The sequence below is a fragment of the Planococcus citri genome, chromosome 1 (genome assembly GCF_950023065.1).
Source record: "Planococcus citri chromosome 1, ihPlaCitr1.1, whole genome shotgun sequence".
Taxonomy (NCBI): domain Eukaryota; kingdom Metazoa; phylum Arthropoda; class Insecta; order Hemiptera; family Pseudococcidae; genus Planococcus; species Planococcus citri.
Genome location: NC_088677.1, coordinates 35,739,122 through 35,760,291, shown reverse-complemented (window position 1 = coordinate 35,760,291; position 21,170 = coordinate 35,739,122). Strand labels below are relative to the sequence as shown.

General features: G+C 34.8%; 1 protein-coding gene across 1 annotated transcript in view; it reads left to right on the top strand.

Moving 5' to 3' along the window:
• Positions 1-1,279: 1,279 nt before the first annotated feature.
• Positions 1,280-21,170, top strand: part of LOC135831658 (tribbles homolog 2-like) — a 65,502-nt gene continuing 45,611 nt past the window's right edge. The window contains exons 1-3 of the mRNA XM_065344314.1: positions 1,280-1,658; positions 4,938-5,498; positions 19,615-19,907. Of these exons, the coding sequence (XP_065200386.1) occupies positions 5,154-5,498; positions 19,615-19,907 (638 nt within the window). The 5' untranslated portion in view covers positions 1,280-1,658; positions 4,938-5,153. The remainder of the gene's footprint in view (positions 1,659-4,937; positions 5,499-19,614; positions 19,908-21,170) is intronic.

Below are 21,170 nucleotides of genomic sequence, written 5' to 3'. Positions count from 1 at the left end.
AAGTAGCCTTTGTCAGTTTTACAAAAATGTGGAGGTGGTATTTTCTGCTGCATGGTAACGGTAAGGATGCATGTTTTTCTGTTCTGATTTTGAGAGTTAACACGAACTACTCAAGTTGATAGAAAAATCAAAATCACTTTGATTGAACGCGATTTACCATTCATCAGGACTTTGCATCGGCGTTTTGTCTCGCTTGTTTTTTATTTTCATTATTGACAATGGTTACAGTTGTAATGAAGTTATCAAATAAATAGGCCCAATTTTTTTAGATACATTACAAATTTATTACCTACGACGGACGTGCAGAATATTCCTAGTTTACTTATTTGGAAGTACCAGGTACATTACATACATTGTACTACGATTGCGAAATAATAAGGATAACGCAGCGTACCTACTCATCAAAAAAGTTCTTGGAAAAAGATGAACAATTTTATTCCTGAGATAAAATTACATATAATGATCCTTATTTTATTCAGTCATATCAGATCAGATCTCCTCAGATTTTGAAATTTCTTTTCCCAAATTTCAACTAATAAGTTTTCAACATTTTCCATTATTACCTACCTACTCGGTTTAGTGAAAAGAGAGAGAGAATCGTATTTTAATTTCATATGATCGGAAAATGAGTAGTTTCCTAGCCAGTTTTGCGGTTGGAAAATACGTCTTTAACGCAGCCATCTAAACATGTGCGGAAAACAGTTACTTTCCTCCCTGGAGGAAAGTAACTGTTTTCCGCACATGTTTACAAATTGGAAATTAACAATTTTTAAAAATTTCAGCATTTATTTTCCTCTCATATGAAATTAAAATAGTATACGCGACAGGATTGGACAGTAACGCGATCAACTTGTGCGATTTAAGTCACTCGGCTTCGCCTCGCTCCTTAAACTTCGCACTCGTTAATCGCATACTTTCCGCTCCTGTCACGTAATTTACTATTTTCACTTTGCTTTTAGTTTTAGCATGAATTGGAATATTAATTTTTATAACAAAATAAAACACAAAAGCCTCTTCGAACTTTGATTTTCGTCATCATTCATAGTTGATACCTACTTATATCCGATGCGATCAGAAACGAACCCAACCCAATTTTTTGCAACAGATTTTTAGAAATTCAAAGAAATCAATTTTTCACAGGATGTAAACGATAAAAATAATTACCTCCGCCGATAAATTTGCTCATTACTAAAATCGCTGACTACACTTACACGAGTCCTCCCTCCTCACTGCGGCCACCACCTTTCAACAATGTAGGGAATCATAACGATTTTCCAACGGTTGTTTCGTCGTTAGTTTACCGGAGCCAGATGCCGAGTGAGTGTCGTGTGTGCGTGCGTTTAAACTAACTCGCTGCGTGTCTATTGCAGTGTTTTGAGCTTTTAAATGCCAAAAATCGGGCTAATTTGAACCAGCTGTGATATCCTGTTTGCCGGGATTTTAGTGTTCTTAATGTTAAAGTTTTAAGTTTCATTCATTTTTTCATAATAAGCTGTACAATGCGCAATTTATAGTGTTCATTTTTGCTTCCATTTTTATGCCAGTTTAGCTATTGTTTTTGTTTAATTTTCTTTCATTTTTGCAATGTTTTAATTTTTTGTAATTATTTTGAAGTTCTTATTGCTACGGGATGTTCATCTTTGGATTAATCTACTGAGGTACGTAAGTCACTGTGTTTGATTTCGTTACTTATAAGCTGTGATAACAACTCAACTTTTCCTAAACTTCTGATGCAGTTCGTTTGAAATTTTTCGTGAAATTTGTGTCAGTGTTGAGTAAGCTCGATTTCTTTTTTACTAGAAATTTCGTTGAGGAATTGGCCATACTTTATACCCAGTGTAGAGAGTGAAAAAACTGTATATTTTTTAGTTGGATTGTGAAGAACCAGCGAGCTTCGATACAATGTATGATAACTTTCAACTTCACTTCACTTGACGTGATGTTTGACATTTTGATAAAGCCGCCAACTAAACGAACGTTGAACGGAAGAGTGATGTCATTCCTAATGAAACTGATACCCTTAATGGCTTTTGCTTCTAAATAAGCGTATTTTTGGTCAAATAATACTAAATATCGTTTTGTAGTGATAATGTGGCGGTTGTTTATAATGCAATTTCATCATCATCGTTCCTCGACTTATTAGCGATCAATGTCAGATTTTGATCACTGTCGTACGAAATATCCAAATATCTTACAATTGATGTTCTTCAATTGTTAGGTAGGTATTCCGGGGTTGGTTATTCATTTACTCAGATCATCGAGTCGAGTCAGTTGCAACTGCAAATTGCAATAAAGCTGGTTTCACGTTTCACGTTTGCCGCATTTTGTGTTGTTGTATTGCATGGTGTTAGTTTAGTTCAAGCCCTTGTTGCACAAACTTGCAGAATGCAGTGCAACAACACCAACCCGGCAACTGCCATCTATGTACTTCTTACCACCTCACACATTGTGGTACCCTATTCCTGATCTAATAAAGTTTGCTAAATTTCAATTCAACCCTCATTATCATTAATTAAAATTCAAATGAACGAATATTGCATGAAACAAAGAACATGTTGTATAAATTAGGATAACTTAATGGGTGGATTCAGGACATTGGGGTGGTTCAAACATTGAAATGGCGTGTTTAAAATTTAAATGTGCGAGGCACTGAACTGAATTTTGAAGAAAAAAGGTCAGTGAAATTAGCTAATAAGAAGTGGAAAATTGAAGTATTGTTTCAATTGGGCAGCATTCAATGATGACGTTGTTGAGCTAGGTGCAAAAAACTTGAAATCTGATCTAAATGTGCATATTTTATCGTTTTACTTTTTCTAATATTTTCAAAATTAGTTGACTTCTTCAAGTTGGTACCTTAAGTAAATTACTCGTGGAACTGAATTTGAAAATATTCTTTACTAATCATTTTTTGCAGAAAAATTTCGTGTGGAACACGTACACTTGTGCTGATCACATACTAATATCTTTGCCTTGCAGTTTGAACTCTTCATTTGAAATTCATGTACCAAAACTGAAGATTCTGCTTTTGACTTTTGAGTTATCCTTCAGTTGAACTATGATGTTGAACCTAAAGCGAATAAGTTTTTTTTTAAAGCGTGGAAGGTATCCCAACGTTCACAAGAATTTTTGAACCGGATGCAGTGATAATGGAAAGCGCGTGCAAAAATATATCATCAGTCAAAATTTCAGGTTCTAGAATGCATTTTTCGATTTTTGGTGAATTTTTGAAAATCTTTGGTCCAAAAATGAAAAATCATCAAAATGACATTTATGACGTTTCATAAGAAACCGGACTGGAAGCTCGAAAACGGCTTGAAACTACCTGTAATAGACTCGAATAATGTTGAAAACCGGCTTTGAATTTTGATTATCACTTTTTACGTTCAACCGGGGGGGGGGGTGGAATTTTTCAAATTTTCAATGATGAGATCGCTGGATGAAATATAATTCCGAACTGGAAAGCACTGATTTTGGAAAAATGGCGAAAAACCGGTAGATCACTATAAAAGCACTAATTTCAAACATACCTACGTGCCTGAAGTTGAGTTGGACAGATTTTATAGCTTTTTTTGGAGGGAGAGGGACTGGAGTTTCCAAAAAGTTGCTGGAGGCTCCAAAATGGCTTGAAACCACCTCCACTTGTCTCAGCATGTTATAATTGGGATGTGCAGAGAAGATTTTGATTTTTCAATTTAATTTAGTGAAATCTTGTGGAAATTTCGAGTTCCAAAAATTTGCTGGAGGCTCCAGAACTACTCGAAATGGTTCGAAACCGTGTCCAATCGATTCGGTGGGTCGAAAATAGGGTACGTCCCAAATTTCAGTTTTCTACGTGAATTTGTTAAAATTTTGATTTTTCTCCAATTTTCAGCCCAAAAATTCTCCGAAATTCGAAAAATGCACTTCAACACCTAAAGTCATGGCTCATGATGAAAAATTTCTGGTTTTTGTTAACGTTGTGAGGTTTGGTATTGCTTCGTTGAAATTTTCAAATTTCTTTCTTTTCCCTGCCCGCTCCTCCCTCTCGTCTCGTCCTTCCTTAGCTTGAATGATTCAAGTTGGATGGACAAACTGGCTTTGACTTTTGATTGATGAAACTGTTTCCCTGCAAGTGAAAACTGATGAAATTGATCAGAATCTAATGAGAAGTTGCAACTACTGACGTCGGTTGTGGATAGCTGAATTTTTCGGGGAAGTTATTTTTAAAACGATATTTCATCAAGTACCTAATTCACCCTTATTTTTGTTCAATTTGAGTGAGTAGGTATTGGCTCGTCATATTTGAAATGTTTTGCCACGCGTTACATTGCGTAGGTTTTATGCTCGTCGAAATTTAAACACGAATTAATGACGTCTCAATTTATTTTCGAGCGGCTGATTCGATTAATTGTTTGGATAGTTGAAAAATATTTTCATTATTTGTCCATTTCGATGTGCAATTATTATCGGTCCCTGTTTGTAGAGGTCTGCTTGAAAATTTCAAAAATGTTTACCGTTGATGAAAATGTCAGCTCTTGAATTTGATCGATGTTTAGAATATGGTTTAAAAATTCTTCTGTCAGCTTATGCCATAAATTATTCGTTAGGTGGCAGTTTTACGTTGAATGTCTTTCCGGTGTGGTGTTACCTGATGATGGTATTTCATATGTGAAAAGAACTAATAGCCGACGACGATGTATGCTGTATAGAGTGTAAAGAAATACAATCCAGACGCGAACATATTTCACTGTATCATTGTAATGTTTTTTGAGCTTGTAATCCAACACATGCGTCATTGATTATCGTGTCTGCGTCGATGTATGGTGCAAGTTCACAGATTTTACGATATTCTGTTTAATTTTAACGTAATGCCTACACGCTTCCGTTTTGTAAAGATCTCCTCTATTCTCTATAAATTTGCACTTAGTTACCGTTGTCGATTGATTTATATGTTACAGGTTAGCTACTACAAGAACAAATACACGCCACAATGGAGCCGGTAAGATCACTATAACACATTCAGCGATCGTGCCAATGGGACGAGCGATGCACGTAAACCAAAGGATATAAAAATTTCGCCAACGGATAAGGGGTTGGTGCAGACGAGTAAACGTACGACGTTGGATTACTTTTCATCATCTGCGTCCTCGATACGAGGAAAATCATCGGATTCGATGCAAGTGGATCGAGTTTTAGCTGCTTTTCTAAGTTGGGAAAACAAAGCGGAAAGAAATGCTGCGGAACAGTCTTCAGTGAACGTGACAGCCGATGATGCGGTCGCTGAAAATGGATCCGAAGTCGCTGCTTACCAACCCCGCGTATCCTCTCCGCCGGTCGCCTTTTCGGCCGGATCTCAAAGATCTAATTCGCCGACTAGCGTGCTTCAATACGAGCCGCAAGTTAGAAAATGCCCACCGGTATCTCTGGTTGCCGATAAATATATGATATTAGATGAATTAGAAGGCAGTTCTTTGAATATGTGTGTGAATATACACACGAAAGAAGATTTCGTTTGTAAGGTAAGATTCTTTTGAAATTTTTTTTTAATAGCGTATAGTTTGATTAAATTTGGATTAGACGATTTCATTTTTTTCTGAAATTCGTCCTTCGCCATCAGTTTGTCTCCAGTGGCAACAGTTGAAAGATTATCTTGACCAGCCTCTTTTTGAGTGGAGACATTGGGAAAAAAGTACAGGGAATTGATGTACGAGACTTTGGTTTTCAGAATGGTCAATTGATGGATTAGCTTCATTCACCCAAGTGTGTATAACTCAAGAATTAGGTCATCAAGAGCTATATTTTCAAGGGAATCTGCTAAAAATAAATTCTTCCAACACTTGTATCCAAATTTAACCGGTGGCATCCTGATAAATGAAAAACGATGCTGTTGTTCATTGACTATAAAAATGATGCAAATTCGCCCCACCTACGAAATTTTGATCTTCAACGCTCGCACCTGGATATTAAAAAATTAAAGCATCCATCAATTTTTGAGTCATGTGTTAACAACACAAGCAAGCTGTAAGCAATCTGGGCGTAATATTTGTTCTGCAGCATTACGTAGGCATATCTGTCGTGACCAAAAAATTTACAAATCGGCGAGCGATTTGTTAAGGAAAATAGGAATAAAATGTTTGTGAAACTTTTCGCAAGAGACAATCGAAATACGCGATCGAGACCTTCAGTCGTTTCTATGTGAAGCGGTGCTTGACAAAATTTCCCGCGGCGTGTTTCATTAAGATTGCAGCAGACACCATTAGGTTATTTGCCCTTGCTATCAATAACCGTATTGCGTGTATAATGTTTCCTGTAGTTACGGTGGCGTTGCAGCGTACCAGTAATGTAATATTTATCTTACCAAAGTTGTCGAGATGGCCGTAGGAAATTTTTCATTTTGCGGATAGTGAAATAAGTTATATTGAATTGACGCACGACCAAATAGCACATACTTTGATTACCCACTACTATACGTTCGAAAGAATAAATTTAATAGGTCATTTGATCTTCTATAAACTTCGTGATCGAATCAGTGTTACAAAAATGCAACACTTCATCATCAGAGATCAGACACTTTAACCCAGAATTCAGAAAAAATACTGATGAGCTAATAATTTCTAAGTTTCTTTAGTACCTAGCGATTTTTATTCCCTTTACCAGAAAAAAATGGGGGAATTTGGAAAAAATGTAGGTTTGTGATATTTGGAAAACGCTTCGATGCTGTTCAGTTTATTTGACGCGTTACCTCGTTACTGTTTTACTTCACCAACTTCGCGTTAAAGAAGGTCAATGTTGTTTTGAAACAACGAAAATTACCAGTGGACACCATTGACTGGTTTATGGCATTATTTGGCTTGGCTGTGTAGCTGACATTATCTTTCTGATTAAGATAGCAATCATTAGACGATTATTTTGAAGGTTTTTACTCATTTTTTTTTACTCTTCAACCATAAATTAATAATACCTACAGAGTTGAATAAGTTTTTAGATAGACGTTCGACGGTTTTAATTATACTCTTAACTATACCCGAGTCTCTGTGTTCAAAAATTCTATCAGTAAATTTCAGCTCTTTCGATGAGTTTTTTGAAGTTTATGTCAACTTTCAACGTTATTAAAAGCATGAAAATGCTTTCGAACGAGTTTTTAATGTATTATAAAGGCGAAATTTTATTTTCGTGTTTTTATCATTTTATATACATTTTTTATCAGTTAATTAACTTTGTCAACGGTTTTTTGCCAGGTTTCGTTTGGAAGTTCATGTCGTGCTCGTGACGTTAAACATTATTAATTACCTGACTGGAAATTGCTTTCGGAGTCCTATGTATTTATTTTTAACGATACATTTCTTGAAATTTTTCAATTTTCGTTTTTCCAATTATCTTCTATGAATATTTTCTCAATTTATGAAATGAAAAAAATAGCAGAAATATTAATTTGGTAAAGTCCTTCAAGTAATTATTTTTCCATTTTGAATCAGTGAATATTACAGCTGGGAGAGCAATTTTTGAAAAAAATTCACCAAAAGTGAAGCTTGTAGCGTGATTAGAGGAAATGGAAAATATTGTTGAAAATCACTCGATGGAATACGATCTCTAAAAAGTGAGAAAAATTCATTTATCTTTCAGTGAAATTTTCTGATTTTTGATAGATTTCATTGATTTTTCTTGTGCTGCAATTCTCATAGGATTTCTGTCGTTTTCACAGTATAAAAATTGAAAGACTTGTTCAAAACCGAACAATTTGTGGGATAAATTCATTATTTTGGTTCAGAAGTAGTGAGAAATCGAGGAGGGAGGTTGAAACTGTTGATTGTAAATTTCAATTGGCATATGCATAGGTACCAACTTTATAATCCGAGATGAAGGGTCGTCGACTTGGATTTCATTAAGAATTTGCAACTTCTTCATCGATATCTCATCTTTAGACGTTCTTTAGGAATTTAGAAATAATTTACCTCTCATTTTCATTTTTCCTCTGTTTTGGCAGTTTGCACTTTGGGTTAATTGATTTTAATAATTTGTAAATTTTAATGCCAAAAACGATTTTTTTCCAATTCTTCTGGAAGAGTTATATTTTTGTAAATTTTTTGTTGGAACACTCAACAAAAATAAAAATTTTTACCTAAAGAGAGCTCTGATTATTTCATCTCCCTCTATTTGTATTATGATCTGACCTTGCTTTATGAAATTCTTTTTCGGAAAAATCATTGTTTCAACTTTAATGACCTTGAAACATTTTTTTGTGATGGAAGGGGGTGAAATATTGCTTGAAAAGAAAATCAGGAAGATTTGAAATTTTTAGGGGCACAACTCGAGTTGTAATGATAAAATTTGTTGAAAAACAATTCGAAGATTTGATTTGGATACAAAATTCTTTAAAATCTTGAGAAAAATCATGAAATTAGTAGAATATTGAAAAATTATCAAAGTTTTGATTGGATTAGATTTATCCATCCCTGATTGGCCAATCGGTGAGACCTAATTGTATATGACTAGATCTAAAATAGATCTAATTAGACCTGATTGGACGAGATCAGATGTAATCAGATTTGGATATTCCCCAAGTCCCAAGTCCAATCAGATCAGAATTTTGACCAGAATAGATCTGTTCATAACTTCATCAGATCCAGTTATTTTCCCTTGGGATGATCGATTTCGAATCATTAATTTGGAAATTTTTTGAATTGTGAAAATACTTTTCACTACCTGTAACTCCTTTATTTTGGTAGAAGATGTGTTTTGTTTGTTTTTAAAAGTCAAATCAAGATTTCATTTTTTTGTACATATTACTTCGAAGTGTAGTGTCCCTTTCCGTTTCTAATTAGACATTAGGCATATTACTCAATTTTGCTTCTTCTGGTCAAGCTGAAAATCATCACCTTTGAACTTTTGGACGGTCTCTAAAGCACTTAAAATGTATTAAATTTTACCATTTCCTAAAAATCACAAAAGCTTGCGTAATTCTGTAAACAATTCGCATACCTAAATAGTGTTGGAAAATTCATTTTGAAATCATTGTCAAAAAATTTCGATAAACCGCTTGATAAATACGTGCGATTTTTCGAGCGTAATTAAAATTTACATACAACGACAAAGATGTCCTTAATCAACTCAACCGTGCGATTGTAATTAATTCGAAGGGTTTACCGCGAAGATTCGACCTTCCAAAGATGATTTATTGTTTGGCTAACGGTTGATTTTGTTAAAATGATAGCAACGAATGTGTAAGAGAGCAAAGAATCAGCTCGCGACATCTACTGTAAACTTGTTCTCCATTTACTGGTTGATTTTTTTTTTCTTCATCGGCACACACATGTGCAATTTCATAATTAATGTAATATCGGATATGACACGGTAGCGAATGGCATTGCGGTATGACCAAGGGTGTTCGGGTGGTGATAGCATCGTCCTCGCGAAGGCGTGGGCGCGGGGTCGAGTACACTGATAATCCGTGTCAAGGTATATTTTAATGAGATGGAACAGCAGCGATCGACCTCAAGAGTATTTTTCTGCTCTTAGCTCACCATTGGCGCGCGTACGTCGTAAACGCTCGGCGACGATTTATTCGTCGAATTAATTGCAATTGTTAGCGACCTGTTAATTAGCGGCTCTTATCGCGATTGCAGATTTTCTTCATGCTTTCGAGAGTGATGATTTTTTTCTCGTAATAATAACGAATAATAAGTAAATTGTTTGCATTTACTATGTGTTGAGGTGACGCGTCTTCAGTCTGCCATGAAATTTGCAGTATTTTACCAGTGGGCGGTGTTTTCAGTATCATTGTTTTGAATGACACGCGATGGGTTTTCCAATCTGACCGGGCGCTCACGTATAAAGGGCGCTCGACCGCTCGTGTGCCGGCTTCAGACGGGGCTTTTCTTATCAATCTTACGTATTTTACCAAAACATTGGTTTTTCGAGTGAATAGTGAAAATATGATTTGATCACTTGATCTGCAATAATAATCATAAAAATAATGCGTATCAAATTAATTTTTTACTTTTAACCATTGAAATCAATTTTTTCGTAAACGCTGAAAAAATACAGGGTGAACTGAAAGAAAATTATTCCAGGTATAAATTCCAATTTCGAATTCCCAGATCTGCAATTTTTTTATATTTTCCTCCGTCCAACTGTTGCGGAAAAGAAATTCCAAATTGATTTCCACGCCCTTCATAATTATGTCTTTGCTCTGTGGAAAAATTCACCAATATTTCTTCTTTTCCAGTTTTACTACGTTTAATCATTTTTATTTTAAAATGTATCGAAAAACCTTGAGTTGTTTCCAAAAATTTCAGTCCCACTCTCCTGCTGAAGTTTAACCGACTCGACGAGTTATAATTATTCGTCCTTAAGACATCGTGAAATTCCTGGAATAAATCTAAATTTGTTCGAAAGCCACATTAGATATCATCGACGTGATTAGATTCATGTCTTAATTATGTGCATTATTTACGAAAAGAAAAGTATATAAAAAGAAAAAGTTTACATCGTACATCTACCTAAGTACATTAAATTCATAAGTCGACGTCTAGTTATTCTGTAAAATTTTGTCAAATTGTATTGAACGCGATTAAATTTCAGCATTCTTAGCATCTCTATTCCAGTTTATTACGAGATGCATTCATTGTTGAATCACGTTGGAAAATTTTCAATAGGGAGTTTCTAAACGAATAATTACGAGAAAAGAATTGGCTGGCAGTTAACAACGGTTAAATGTGATTATAGGGGTTCCTTTTTTTAAGTGGCTGTTCTTATTATTAACCATAGGTAAACGACATTATAAAAATAACGGTCAAATCCATTGTGAAATATCTGCGTATTAATCTACAGTTATTTTGTCTGCTCTTGGATTACGTAACGAACGCGTGCTTAGCTGCTTACAAGTTTATAATGTCGTATTTCTATATCGTATTGTCTCAAAGGTGTTTGTTCGAATGAATGTATAACATCTACCTATAGGTTTGTTTTTCCAAATTTAGATCACCGGTTGGCGTTTGTCTTTGTTCTTGTTGACATTAAAGTGGGTGTTGGAGACATCGATTGTAATTAATATTTGTCGATAGACGATCGAGGTTTTGCTTCGGTATTTTTCTCTCGTTGTTTCGATGCAGTTCATGTTGGATATTTGATAAGAGGTTGTGTGTGAAAGTGCAAGGTTAATCAGTTTGTTTTTATTAAGGTATCGCATGCAGTTGGTTAATCGAGTCAGTGTGCGATTTTAAAGGTGTAAAATAGGCTTATACTATAAGGTGGGTATTGAAATTGAATTTTAAAATAAGTGAATGTAAAGGAGCAACGAAGTTGAATGAACTTCCCTTTCCTCTGCTAAAGAAGATCCTCTTTTTTCTGGACTGGAATTATAGTGGACCTTATTTATTTTACTGACGAAATAGTTGAAGTTGTACTGTGAACGATTGGTGTAATTCAATTGCCGAACTTGGTATTACTAAATTATATAGTCCATCGATCACTTTCATTCATTGAATCAGCAATTTTATCGTTTTATGATGATTATTAATCGAATTTATGCTTATAAAAAAATCTGATCCTCTAAAATGAAAATGACAATGACAGATTGATTTAGCTACTGAGTTTCTTGTTGATTTGGTCGTAGAATTTCATACATTCGTCAGGAAATCAATTGGTCAAAAATTTAAATTTACTTTTACCTAACCACCTAAAACAAAGTTCATTTTTGGCCTTTCCTTTTTTTGAGGATAATCGAAAAATCGTTGAAGGCTCCAGAATGACCCAAAACTGGTTTGTTGATATGTGGAGTTAAATGGAAGGGATTATTTACATTGGTTGACTTTGCTCAAAAAATGTATGTTCCATAAAAAAAATTTAAAAATTGCCCTCAAAACAGTTTTATTTTTATTTTTATACTTAGTAATTTTTGAACATTCAAAAATGAACTGGACTTCTAATTTTGTTGACTGGGGTTTAAGGAGATGCTCTTTCGATCTAGCTTGGCTTTGTTCAAATCGGACAGTACTAGTTCAAAAGGTTCCCTTTTAATTACGAATTCGGACAGGGTCCAGGTCAATGAATTTCTCATTCAAAAAAACTGGGATTTGTAGAGAGGGGAGGGGAGAAGTATATCATATGGTGTGGGTACATCAAATTTCATTGAGGCAATTCGTGGAAAGCCATTGGTTTTCAAAATTGGCTAATTTCCTGATTTTGTGAAACATGTCATATACCTCCATGAGCTGGTTGCTTTGGGTGTAAAGTTCATTGAACCCTCAAGAATTTGTCCACTCGAATTCTAATTTTCAAAATAATGCGGATGACTGTTCTTATTTTGTGAAGAATTTTCACTTGCCATTTTATGCTGTGATATCTGTGTTGAACTTCAAGGGGAAGAAGAGTGATGGGTGGGGGGGGGGGAATAAAATATTCAAAATTTGAGTTTTTGTAAAGAAGCAGCGGTTATAGTTTTTTCATTACGTTGTTTTTTAGCTGTGGTTTTTTAGAACGCTATAAATCCCTAGTCTAACAATGAAGGTGTCCGAACTGGCATAAACATTTTTAAACTAGACAAAGCTGGATCAAAAAAGCATGCAAAAATGTATCACTCTAGCGGAAATTTCAGAGGCTAAAATGCATGTTTCGATTTTTGTGAATTTTTGAAAATCAAACAGCTAAGAATGGGGAAAAATTAAAATTTTACCATATTGACCTATAAAGCTGAAATTTTGTAGGCTATGTATGTACCTACTACCCTTATATTTTCGACCTGTCTAATCGATTGGAATACGTTTCGAACAGTTTTGTGAGCTGTTCTGGAGTCTCCAGCAGATTTTTTTAAAAGTTGAATTTCCACACAAAATTGTACTTACTTAAAATTCGCTCTATTCCCTAATTTCAACATGCTGGGTCTATTGAAGGTATTTTCATGTCGTTCTGAAGCCGCCAGTGACATTTTGTAAATTCCAGGTTTCCAAAAAATACCTTAAAATCTGTCCAATACCCATTTTTCCGGTTGACCCAACAAACAATTCATCATTACTCTACATACGGATACGTTTGTTCAATTTTAAAACATTTTTGCCGTGTTTTTCTAAAAAAAATGTATTCTTCTTTTACATCTCTTCTATTTTTAAACGCGCAATCAAACCAAGTATTTCTACGAGTATTTTGTGGATTTATGGATTGGCAAAACGCCTACGTATCTTCAATGGCTTGGTCATTGTTGGTCTGTAGTTTTCCTTTTTATTCATTCTCCTCTCAATTTCAACGAGTTTACGAAGTATGTAGGTGATCGATTTATTACAAATCTGCCTGGTTTTATTTCATGGGTTTTCTAAGCACCGATGATGGTAGGGAGGGAGGCGGTATTCAAAGGCATTGAAAACTTTAGGTCTCATCAGACTCGAATGTACCTACGAATGGACAAATTTTCCACAAGTTCACCTCTTGACTTACCTACCTATATTTAATAAAATGTTGAAAAATTACTCAGAATGTGTTCTCTGTTTTGCCAATCGTCGTACTTGGATTCTGCACCACGATTTGATTTTGAAATCAAAAATCGCATTTTAATATGGTAAAATATACGTACAAGGCGGATATTCACGTTAACGTAACTAATAAGCAAAAAAAATCTTCGCGATTGTTTACTGCGCGTCGAACGAAAAAAATAGCTTGTTTCGTTAGATATTTTACAAATAAATGACGCAAGGAAATGTGTAAAAATGTAAAATTAACAATAAAAAAAACGCGTAATTTATTATAATGCGGATGATAAATTAGTCGTCACTCGTCAGTCTAAAATTAACGCAACTTCCAAAACGTCAAAATTTTTTTTTCGTAAGATCGCTTCTCGTATGCGTTATCGGGTCGGTTTGCAATTTTGTAATTTAATGGCGAATTGCGCGAATACCGCGGTGTTGTTTTTATTAAGTAAAAATTGCTCAAACGAAGAAACACAACGAGTGTCAAACTAAGCAAATAATTGGGAAAAGCGCATTGTATGCGGCGATCGCGAACGATTCGTGTCTGTAGAAATGAATCGTCCTAGTCGCGTCATTTGAAAATAAAAAAAATTTACTTACGAGTATGTAGGATTATAGGTACCTACATGTTCTCGCGTGTACTAACGTGGTAGAAATAAAATTGTTGTATACGTTTACACATTGTGTAATCGCGGTCATTGATTTATTATTATCGGCTCTAGTTATAAAATGTGTGATAAAATGTCGGCTAGAGCTGGGGAAGTGTACCTACTACCTACATACGTTTTGTTATTGTAGACGTAGACAAACTCTTACTTAATTTCTTTCATTATCGAAGGATTTTTCTCGAAAGCGATTTGGTATTTTATTTTTGATAAATATACGTAAATTTCTCACACTAACGTCATCACGTTGACGAAATTTATTTCTAACGTGTTTCAGATTTGAAATTCTACAAGCAAAAATTACACGTTCGAATGTCAATGCTTTGAATTATTTTTTTTTCGCTGATTCGATCTAGATAAAATTTAAAGTCGTCCTTGATCCAGCCAAGTTTTGTATAACTACTTACTCGTATACGATAAAATTGTGTTTTATCGTGAAAACTGGCCGTTTTTTGACTCTATAATGTATTGCAAAACTTTCCAATCGTGTAACTTTCTTAATACGTCATGGGTGAGATTTAGTAGCCTAGATGGATTTGAGCGTGAAATAGACGCCACATTTGAGACTTTGAAAATGCTTTTACTGAACTACAGCGACTTTGTAGGAAAAATACAATCGAAGCGCTGCGTTTCAAGAATATTGGATACGTAGTGTTGAGTTATCACTGTAAGTTTATCTACATTTGGTCGATAAATGGTATTTTAAGAATCGTCTGATTTTGACGTCGTTTTCATAGGTTAACTGAGAACGTAGTTATTCAACGAATTTATGAAAAATCCATTAATTTAATAAGTGACTGTGTGAAATGTGTGAGTGGGTGAAATTAAATTAGACCAGCAATCCGGGGAAATGGATGAATGGTCAGTTGGAAATTCATCGATACAGCCAAAAGTAGAAATCGTGTTTGAATTTCCGGCTGCTGACTTTTTTCAGAAGTTGTATTTTCAGATTTAACTCGTTGAAAATAGAGTGAAAAAAGGTTCTTCCTAATTTTTTAAAATTTAAAATTTTCTTATCGACTAAAAATTGAATTTCCCAGCTCTTAATTTGAAAGTTGAAGTTTGAGATTTTCAAATCTTGAAAAAATTATATGATTTTGAATCTCCCGTAAGTATATCTTTCCTGAGAGCTCACAAACCAAATACATATGTAGCTATACATTTTTATATTTGAGATGTGCTGAAATTTTAAATTTGTGTGGTTGAAATTCCAGACACCTTGTAGTTGAATTAAAAATTTTCCGTTTAAATTCAGAAAGTCTATAGATATATCGTGAAAAGTCCTCTACATATTAGAGCGAAATTTCTCTCGTCTTTATACTGTTTTCTAAAATACAGTTTCAGAACCATTTTATCACCTTTTTCACGATCAACTTTCGTGATATTTTTTGTAAGTTTTGAAATATATATGAGGATTCAAAATCTTTGAAAAGCATTTTTAAAAGGACAATAAAGATCCCCTTTTTCTGGATCCCCCACCCCACTCAATTCATAATGTTTACGATCAGTTAGCATTTCATTATTTTTATTTTGTTTTTCTTGTGATCTTCCCTTTGGTTTCTCATTCTTTACCATAAAAAAATTATCTGACAGGAAATTAAATTTTATAACGCTACAATAGTAAATCTAGATACAATATAAATCTACCATATTTTTAGGTTTTTGGCTCTTAGAAGATTTTGTTGTCTCTTTTGAGGGAGTTGGCTGCATCCAAATAATAAAGTGACAGAAAAATTTAACGTCTGTTTTCTTTTGTTGGAAGTATTTCCATCCAACAGATTCCTTGTACTTGATGATCTTATAGGATGTTTTAATGCTCATTGTGTGTAATCCGCTTTCGGATAAACGGTTGCTGCTTTTTCAAGCGAGGTTCTTTTTTTTTCATACGTTTTATTTCGAAATATTTACAAATCTTACCTCGTGTTGTTTTTTTTCTCATTTCATTAATAGCTGTGAAAGCGTGTTTACCAAAATTCTTGGTAATATTTTTTTAAAACAGTAATAATTGTACTTTGTTAAGCTGTTCTCGTTTTAAAGTGTAATTCCTGTATTGTTGATATGTACCTATTTGTAGAACCGTGATCACGTTCAATAATATGGCCAGGAATAAAATCCATTACAATGAACTTGATTCTGGACTAAGCTTTTGTTCAACATAATGCTGAATTTGCGAAGACTAGGTGTGCGTTTTTCTCGTTGCCAATTTTTATGACATCGACGTCGAAGAATGGAAATGACCATGTTTGTGAAATTTTCCTCGTGTAAGGATAATCATGTTGATGTCCGATGCATGATTTAAATATTTAAATTCGCCTTTTTCTTTCATTTTCTTACGTTATTATCGAGCTAAACTTGATTAGAATTTATGTACCTACATAAAATGGTTAAACGATATAAACAGATTTAAAAATTACGTTAAATGAAAATGAAGTTTTTGCAATCTGTACGAAGGTCGTACAAATATTCACTTTTACTCGAGACAGCTGAATATACACGTAAACTATATAAATATCACGGTTTGAATTTATCAAAATAAATTAATTACGAATGACGATGATGATGATGATGATGATGAAGAAGAAAAAAATAACACAGAGAAAAGAATCATATCGCCCGTCTGGTTTCTTGAAAAATATCTGGCAACGTGCCGTTTGATTTCTTCATTATGCAGCAATAGATTGCTCATGAGATTCCGCTTGTTCGCACCATTTAATTCGACGGCTATACGATTTGAAAATGAGAATGACCGCGTAATTCGTGCCCAAGATGTGATGCGTTCTGGACGCCGCCGCTTTTGTAATATTGTGTACTGTATGGCACACCTACGTATTATTTTTGAGGTGTTTCTAATTCGCATTTTTCATTTCTGACGTAAAAAAATGAGTTTCGCGGGTAACACGTACCACGTACAAGTATACCTGTAACTCTATGTCGTATGTAGTTGGAAGTCGGGAGTATTTTGTGGCGGGGAAAAGTTCACAATAGATGGATCAGCTCTGGCACGCCTAAAATTTAGGTAATTTCAGTGTACCTACCTAATGCCTATTGGTATCGAGTTGAGTTGAGTAAGTTTGGGTACATACGAGTATTTTAGAACGGGCATTGCACGTGAAGTTGAAATGAATACATTTTATCGTTCAGGATTTCGAGTAGATTCTACTGTTATCAGTACCATTCAAAAGTTATCAATAACCACTTATATTGCGCAGGTGATATCTTAAATATGACATCATAATGAAACTGTTTGCTCTCAAAAATTAAGAAATTTTGTTGGTATGATTGACCGTGAAAATGACGAAACATATAAATATACCTACATTTATGCAGGGAGTTCTACAATTTGACAGTAATAACGTAGGTTTCGAGCTACAAATAATAAGCAGATCGTGTGGGTATTTCTCGATTTTGACGAAAAACTTGATGATTAATAGCTGCAATATGTTGAGAAGATTTGAGGAGCTATAACTTTTGGAAATCGGAAGTTGGTTCTTGATATTTCTTCCAAATGCATGCTCAAGTTGATAAAAAAACTCCGGTCATTGTTTAAGAAGTCAAAGTACTTGTATTTTTTTCCTTATTGTTGTTGCTATGAGGAAGCTATACTATGTTCACTCAAGACTATAATATGGATAAACAGGTTGAAAACGATGACTTTCATTCGAGGGGCGTTTTGATGTTTGAAATTCATGAGAAGTGAAGAGGGGAGGTTTCGATGGGCTTTCTCAAGGTCATTGCACTCGACCCCCCCCCCCCTAGAACAAGCGATTTAATACCATTTATAATTTTTCAGAATTTTAACCAGTGTTTTCTGACTCTGAAAGATGTAAGTAATAGATAATTCAAACGTTGAAATCATTGAAACATTTTCAAAATGAATTTTTCAAATGCTAATATCCACAATATTAAATGAGAAATGGAAAAAAAGTCACGGAGGGATGTTTTTTATGAATTTCTTCCGGAGGAAATTCATACAAGCTTCCCTTCCTTTCCTTTCCAAAAAAAAACTGACGTTTCCAATTTGAATTATATTATGTATTAAAAATGATAAAAAATTTTAAACAAATTACCTAAGCTGATTCCATTTGGTTACTGGAAATTTTTTTAATTCGAAGTCTTTATCGAAAATATGATGAAATTTTCAACCTTTAAACTTCGGATGGGCCTCATTCGCGAATTTTTTGTAGACTTTGTCGTTGACCTACTGATGAGAATGAAGGGCTTTTTCAACAATCTCATTTTCTAGCCCATAAAGTAGGTAGGTAGGTACTTGTGTTATCAGCGAAATTTTAAGCGAAAGATTAAGTATTGTTGAGATTCCAAATTACTTTGATAAAATTTGCCAATTTTTTACACTCGTATTTGAGCTCACTGAACAGATCGATACCACTGGGCCGATGAAATGTAAACCGAACGTTTGGTAAATCGTTCTACATATAAGACGTATAGACGAGAGTAGGTTTTATTTGTCTATTACCACGCGCCTACGAAATCGGTACTTATAAAAGCGTTTGAAATTTTTACGAAATTTTTCGAAACTTTTCCACGCCACGTAATTTATCGCTCAGTGTATGTATACGACTTGTTTAGAAAGACTGTCATAATTTTCTGATAACGAAATTCACAACTGATTACCAAATGATACTCGAAAAGTAATCGTTGCCAAATGTGATAAAATAATTTTCGTGGATAAATAATTTCGGAAGTCGAGAGAAGAATTTTGTTAGAATGGCCGGACACGGAGAAGGTCGTGTCGAAACCGCCTAGAGCATGCGGTGCTCATGCTTGTGAGGGGAAGTTACAATATTGGTTGAACAATTGATAGAGAACCTATTGTATATGGCAATGGTACAGCGATGTGTAAGGTGAATACGAGATTTCGTGTGTAGTATGCTTCGAGATGACACACCTGCCTAATGCTTATACCAACTCACCTGGCTAGGCTAAGATTTTTTCGGGATACCTACTATTACCTAGGGTTTTGCACCCTACTTGATACGGGTCGGATGCTGTTGCAGCGTCGTCCTTTGTACAGATGTGCGTGTGTGTGGTATGCATGTTGGTCGTTTCCTTTGACCAGCTGCTAGTTAATATAAGGACTGGTTTTCAAAAGGATACTAGTTATTCAACATTTTTCCTCACCTGTTTATCGGATTTCTATTATGAATGAAATTGCATCGAATGCACGATACGTTATGGCGTGAAGTATACCGTTGAGTGAAATCGGAACTGGCGATTTTATGGGGGTAGATGGTCACTTTTATTCTGATCTAACGAAATACATACTTCTACAGCCTCCGTTCTGTTGAATGAAACCACGTGCGATGGCGTGGCTCGAAAGAGCCATACGAAAGAGAGATTTTATTTAATAAAGCTCCATTCTCGAGGCAATGCTGTTTTTTTTTGTAGAATAATTTAAAATGTTACCAAAATGTCGTTACAATACAGTCGACTTTCGACTTTTTTTTGGTCAAGATCATTATTTCATGTTCTCGTTTTTGTTTTTCTGTTTGCAGATAGTACCGAAAGAAAACAGCTCGAATCTTTTATCGGCGCATTATTTACTAGATTCTCATCCGCACATAAATAAATTACACGAAGTGATATTAGGAGATAAGTTCCTGTATTTGATATTTCCTCCGTCTCACGGAGACCTACATTCATACGTACGTCAAAGAAAAAGATTAAAAGATACAGAAGCTAAAAAATTATTCAAACAGATCGTGGAAACGGTCAGAGCCTGTCATGAACAAGGCATCGTCCTCAGAGATCTCAAATTAAGAAAATTCGTGTTCGCCGACTCTCAAAGGTATGTTTGTTATGTTCAGTTCAATTTAACATTTGCCCTTTTCAGCATGGTGTTGAATTGATTGGATCTGATTAGATCTGATCTGATCAGATCCAATCAGGTCTGTTCTATTTGGATGAGATCTAATCCGATCAAAATTGTGACCTGATATCTGGTTAGCTGTGATGGGATCTGGGGACCGTCCGTCCGGATCTGATTAGATTTGATCAGATACAATCAGGCTTGTCATATTGCATCTGATCAGATCTAATCCGATCAAAACGTAGGCCTGATTGAATCTGGCAGGTCGGATCTAATCGAAGCCGGATAATGTGCGGATCTAATCAGGCGTGAACCGATTTAATCCGATCAACATTTTTTTCTGACGAGATCTGATTCAATCATAGTCAGATCTGATCAGGTCAAATGAGATGCATGGAAGGTCTGGATCTCACTAGATGTGATCAGAGCTTATCATTTTCTATTCTAATGTGTTCTAAGACTGATGTCGATTTCTCATGTCAATAAAGACTGAGGTTGTCAAAGTCAGACCTACCTAGTCATCATTATTTTATTTTTATTTTTTCCCCCCAATAATTTGGCTAAAAATATTGATTACTGATAGGATGTTCTACAATAGCGTTGAACTTGAACGCAAACTACATAGTTATCCCTCTGGTCCCCTACAACTACTCAACCCCCGATACCAGACTACCCTTAGCGAGCATCCTTAATCGTTTCCTTATTTTAAAAAAAAAACACGTTCTGTTGTATTCTATGTTTCAAAAAACCACGCTCTGCTACCATGTAAGCCACTTTTTTAGACTTCGGAGAAGCAAACTACCCTCTTCCTCTCCTTATCTCTCTACAGCTCTGTACATCACTTTACCAAGTATAAATAAGAAACGCTTTCTATGTTGTTGACCATGATTTCCAATCGAATGATTCGGTTTATGCTATTTTTTTGTCGCTTCATATTTATTAATACATAATTATATTCATCGACGAAAAATAAAAACAAAAACAAAATCAACAAAAGAATCGCGAAACTATACGGTCGTATTCAATATTCATGGCTGTCCATGAAATCATTATATTGAAAGATTGCGCCACGTTGTTCATCCGTTGTTGAAGGTATCATTACCGAAGGCTGCTTCTACGAGATGATTGCGAGTCATCTCGAAAACAATATCTCGCCGTCGGAACTCCACCAACTTACACACATAGGTATTCTGTCTAAAATATGTTATCGATTTATAGATCAAGGTGTATTTACTCGGCTGG